The 5,663-nt window shown below is 40.4% G+C and overlaps 1 protein-coding gene across 1 annotated transcript in view; it reads left to right on the top strand.

Annotated features, from left to right (window-relative positions):
- The window catches only part of mrps22 (mitochondrial ribosomal protein S22), a 28,130-nt gene that overhangs the window by 5,183 nt on the left and 17,284 nt on the right, over window positions 1-5,663 (top strand). Inside the window, exons 2-3 of the mRNA XM_043702024.1 lie at window positions 3,440-3,594; window positions 4,495-4,659. Of these exons, the coding sequence (XP_043557959.1) occupies window positions 3,440-3,594; window positions 4,495-4,659 (320 nt within the window). The remainder of the gene's footprint in view (window positions 1-3,439; window positions 3,595-4,494; window positions 4,660-5,663) is intronic.

Below are 5,663 nucleotides of genomic sequence, written 5' to 3'. Positions count from 1 at the left end.
GGGAGGAGTGGACGGGGCAGGGCTAGATGGGGTTAGGGGGCGGACAGGCGAGATTGTGGGTCAGATTTGGTGGGGGGGTGGGGGGTGCCAGTTGAGCTGCTGCCTTGTCTCCTGAATGGCAAGCGGACATAGCGAGTGCTCGCTGTGTCAACCCCATTGAACTGATGGGGTTTGAGGGGAGGGGTGGCGGGAGGCTTCAGCAATGCTGCAGGTCCCTTACACACAAGTGTGTGTCTGCTCAGAAACAAACCCTGAGACAGAGAGAGGGAGCAAGGCAGGCAGAGCGAGAAAAAATGAAACTTCAGAAAATTCCGAGTCCCAGAGGAGAGGTATTTAATCAATTAACCGAATAATCAATTATCCGAATGAAATAGTGCCTGCCCATTTCATTCGGATAATCCAGGTTTCTCTGTACAGTAGCTAAAATTGAAATGCTGTGACGTGCACAAGCTATACCAATGCAGGGAGGGGGAAGAGAGAGAGTTTTAGTGGATATACCTGCTGACAGTGTAGCAGGTACGGGTGAGCTATTAAAGAGTCGGCCAGTCAAACTGAGAGGCAGTGCACCATAAGTAGCCTTCGCAACTCCATTCCCGTGAACAGAAAACTAACTGAGGGTGCAAAGATGGTCCCATCTTTGCTTTTCAAAATTAACTTCAGTTGTAAATATTTCCCATTATAATGGTTTCACTTACTTCAGATCCTGTCCAAAATCGCATTTGATTGGAATAATTGAAGTGTAGGTGAAGTGCAGAAGCTCTGTAAGGATTCAGCAAGCCAACAGCCTGAGATTGATCCACATGCAGACAGCAGAGATATCATCTTCAGACCCCTAATTTTCTTATTATTGACTGTTCGCTTGAATGTTCGCACCACCTGTACCACGGCCATTATGCCAGCCCCCTCCCTCTTTCGCTCCTTCATGCTCCTAATTTCCCTCTGTCCTGTTTTGGGTGCTTCTTCCATATCCTTGACCACAAACCACATCCCTCCCTTGGCACTGACACACCCTTGCCAGTCCTGAGGCTCCCTCCAAGTTGCAATTCTCTTGTTCACAACACGTTTTCCATAGATTTAAGGAAAACCACTGACCTAACAGAAGCTGCAGAAAGCTGACTGTTGCTCACCACCTTGAAACAAATGTGAACTGAGTGCTGTGAGATACTTTTGCACCACTGACTTAATATTGAAGGTTCAAAAAGTTTAAACTGATGACCATTCACACCATACAAATCTATTATGAAAGGAAACTGGCCATAGAGTGCGTGAGGCCCGATGAATTGCTAATGTTATCCTTGCATCTCAAAGCTGCCGTGGTGAAAATGATTTAGACACCTGCTGAATTCAGTCAGCCCACACACCATGGTTACCCATTCTTGTAGACTTTGTTTCTTGAATTGTTCATAGCATTTGAATGACAATGGGAGGACTGGATTTATTGCCTACACTGAATTGCTGTGAGAAAGTAATGTTGGATCTTCTTGAGGTGCAGATTGTTCTTCCACTAGCATTCGCTCGTCTTCAGATGATTATGAACCCATGATGGAATTTCGTATGGAATTTTAGATTTTTCATGTAGTAACGACAGAGGATGATCATGTATGGCCAGGTCAGAATGTTGTATCTTGGAAAGGGACAGGGAGATCCCCACAAACTCTTTATTTTGTCCACCGTGGAGATCAAGCTTGCAGGATAATTGTCAATTTTAATTACATAGCATCACCATTGAACAGCATAGCTGGTCAGCAGTGAAAGTTTAAAGTACCACCCCTAGAGCTGAGTATAAAAATCAAAGTTAACTCTCCAGTATATTATTGAGGGAACACTGCATTGTCAGATGTCCTTTCTCTTTGCTGGGGGAGACATTAAACTAAGACTCCATCTGCTAATGTAGGTGCATTTCAAAGAGAAGCCAGGGAGTTTGCCTGGTCAATATTTACCCTCCATTAACTTCACAAAATCTGATTATCTGGTCATTATCACATTGATGTTTGTGGGAGTTTTCTATTCACATTTCCTACAACACAACGGTAACTACATTTCAGAAAGTACTTCGTAAAGCACTTTGAGAAGTCAGTTGATCATGAAAAGTGCTACATAAGTGCAGGTCACTCTGTTAATGGATTCTTTCTTTTTGCCCCAGGTGGCATCCTGTATGTTGAATCGTGGTTGCAATCGTCCATGACAACGGTGGATATCATAATAATTAATGGTTACATTACTCATTGTAAGACCTTACAAGGGCGTTCTCAGGAACATTATCAAACTAAACTTGACACTAATCTACATAAAGAGCTATTAGAGCAAGTGATCAAAAGTACTTCACAGATGAAGGTTTAAGAAGCTTCCTGAAGGTGAAAAGAGAGGTTGCAAGTTTCAGATATATTTAATAAAAGTCAGATTCATTGGCAAGGGAAGAAATTTATTTGGAGGGATTCAGTTATGGAATTTGGGGAAGGATGGACTGGGATTTGAGAGTTGACAGTTTTTGTGTTTTTTTTGGGAAAATAAAAATGTTGGAATCTGAAGGAAGGGAATACTTAAAAGATGGAGTCATTTAAGCTCCTATTACAATCCTAAATCCCCATCAATGCAAATAGTTTGTATGTATGTTGATCTGAAAAGTGAAAGTATTGGGTGCTTAATGTTAGACTGACTCTTGAGTACACTAAATGCAAGTGTTTTGAGGCATATTCACAGGGCAGCCTGAGATTATACAAAATGCAGTAAAACTCCAGCATGATACACTAATGTTTCTTCAGAATGAATTGTACTGTATTTTTAAAAGTGCATTCCAAGCTATTGTGTTTTTAAATATCGTTTGAGGTCTCTCCATTGTACAAATTTATAAAATTGATGGTCATGAGCAAGGTGCATCTATTGCCCACCATCCCTAATAAAGTGTGAGATGGTGACTGGCTTCCCAAACTGCAAGTAGCTTTTCTATTAAATGACAGAAAGCCGTGCTACACTTTGTTAGGCATTAACCATGTTGCAAGAAACTGGAGTCACATATAGGCGCAGTGGGCAGGGGTGGCCTGTTCTCTTTCCTGATGGATGTTCAAAAACCAGTTGGTTTTTTTTTAACGATATCTGGCAGCATTAATGGTGATATTTTCGTTCAGCAATCTGTATCGCATTGTGTATAGTACCTGAATTCAGATTAGCATTTACCTAAATTGCCAAGAAACTCTATCCTTTGATCATGTATTGTACAAACTGTACATTAATGGGGGCAAATTGCACATTAATAGTTTGTTTGGGTCAGGGATTTGTTTATCTAGACGTCATGGTGTCTGGCATGAGGAATTTACAGGGTATTTGCAACCTTTTGTTGGAATCTGATATTGAATTGTGTGCAAGTAAATCTTACTGATATTAAATTTATGTAGAAATGTGAAAAAAAAATCCATCCTCTCCGCCTACTATTGTTTGACAGAAGCTGGAAACAGAAAACCCCAGTTTATGGATGAAGATGTCCAATGTATCCTTACCAGAATAACAGGCCTTGATCTTGAGAAGGTGTTCAAACCTGTACAGCAGCAACTGAGACCACCTACATACAAGCTTATGACAAATGAGCAGCTTGAGGAGGTACATTTACTGCTATTTGCGTTCTTCCATTCAATTTCAATAAATTACCAAGGGAGGAGAAACAGAGTCAAACCCCTCTCTTGCCATTTGGATAGTTATTACTCAGTTGTTTTGAATGTACTAGATTTTTTTCTGCTATGGTAGAACTGATCTGTATTTTAGTTTATTGAAAAAGATCTGAAAATGGTTTTGCAATGAGATTTATTATTGTTGGTTTAATCTATTGCTTTTTTTTAATGCTTGTCAGACCTGGTAATCCAATATTAGAACTTTGTGGGGCAGCAGTACTGCAGTGCCATTTGAGATTGATTAGCAATCACACATGATAGACATACAGCTGTAGGCTGAAATATTTTGCCACCTACAGCATGATGTAAATGAGTATGGTGAACTGGCTGGACCATCGCTGGGAGGGTTACCAACGCTTAGTGATGGTAACTTGTGCTTTTATCTGGTTAGATTAGGGGACAAGACAGGTATGTAGAGTTGAAGCCACCAATGATGGAGCAGGCTTGAAATGGCCAAAGGTCCTACTGTACCTAATTCATATGGTCATATACATCTTTTCTGTAATACCACGGCTCACAGTTGGGGTCTCTGAGCCTTGTTTGATATCAAGCTGTACCTCTGAGGACTGAATAAATATCTTTTGTGAGACTGTGAAGTGTGTGCAATCAGGCAAAATGGAAATTCTTTCTGCTGCATTGGCTGATTAGATTTCTCAGTAGCTTGATTTGAAGAAATTTTAGACAGGTGGTGGCTCCCCACTCATGTTAAGCATCTTATTGACAAACTAATTTGCAAGTCACAATTTCACATTATGGAATGGATTTGCATCTGAGTAGTTGAGGACTTGTGACTGGGAAATATGGCTAAAGTAAATGTGACATCTTTTCACAGGCTCATCGGAAAGCTGTGGAAGTAGCTCAAACTCGACTAAAAATGCCACCAGTACTAAGTGAAAGAGAACCAATCAATGATATATTAGTAGAAGATAAGATTCTTGATGGTCTGGAAACGGCTAAATATGTATTCACAGATATAACTTTTGACATTCCACACAAAGTAAGTACTTTCTAGGGTCTGAATAAGGGCCTGAATAGGCTTAACACTTAATCATTGTTTTGTCCTATTATGTATCTGCTATCTCCTTTCAATCTTAGAGTCATTATAGCAGAAAAAGTTATTTAGCTACTTATCCCATACCAGCTTTCTGTAGCTCCATCCCTACAAGTTTATTTCCCTCAGAGACCATAGTGCTGTGCAAACACATGTATCCCTTGCCCAGAAATGTAAATGTATTCTACTGAGAATAGTTTTTTGTTGTCTACCTTGTTTAAATTTGAATGATCTTAGCTTCAAATTGAATAAGTTTGAACAACAGGACTTTATAAATAAGAATACAAATGACAAAGCTGGGACAATGATGCTTTTAGAAACACATTTACAAATATTAGCTGTCCCACATCTAGTGCCCGTGTGCTAGCTACCACTAGTTTTAAGCATGAATTATTATTGAATACATAAAATCCTATTTAGCATGTTGCATTCCACTTTGAAGCAATGTGCAGTGCAACATCTGATTATCTTGGCATGACTGTGCTTGCCATGAAAGGTTCATAGATAGGGGAATGAAGTAGTTTATTAGGCTCTTGTTTTTGGAAGTTAATCCAGCATGTCTGATGGATTTATTGGTCAAGGTTGTAGTCAGTTGATGTATTGTTGGGCTGGTGGGGAAGAGAAGATATGGTTTGTGCTGATTGAATCTCCCGGATGCAGGCCTAAGACTGGGTAGCTATTAGCAAGAGTTCAACCTGTCTGCTTTCGGGTGGACAGGCACTGAACCAAGGCCTCTTGGATTTGTAGGACTGATGGTGGTCCTTGTGTTTTCCAAGACAGTTGTCCAGAATGTCTAATTGTATGGACAAGATGAGAATAAGAAGAGAAAGGTACCCTTTTTTGCCACAAGACCTGAAATAGTCATCTGATTTTAGATTAGATTAGATTAGATTACGTTACGGTGTGGAAACAGGCCCTTCGGCCCAACAAGTCCACACCGACCCGCCGAA

This window comes from Chiloscyllium plagiosum, chromosome 13 (genome assembly GCF_004010195.1).
Source record: "Chiloscyllium plagiosum isolate BGI_BamShark_2017 chromosome 13, ASM401019v2, whole genome shotgun sequence".
NCBI classification, from domain to species: Eukaryota; Metazoa; Chordata; class Chondrichthyes; order Orectolobiformes; family Hemiscylliidae; genus Chiloscyllium; species Chiloscyllium plagiosum.
The sequence above is the reverse complement of the archived record's forward strand: the minus strand, read 5'-3'. Positions and strand labels throughout refer to the sequence as shown.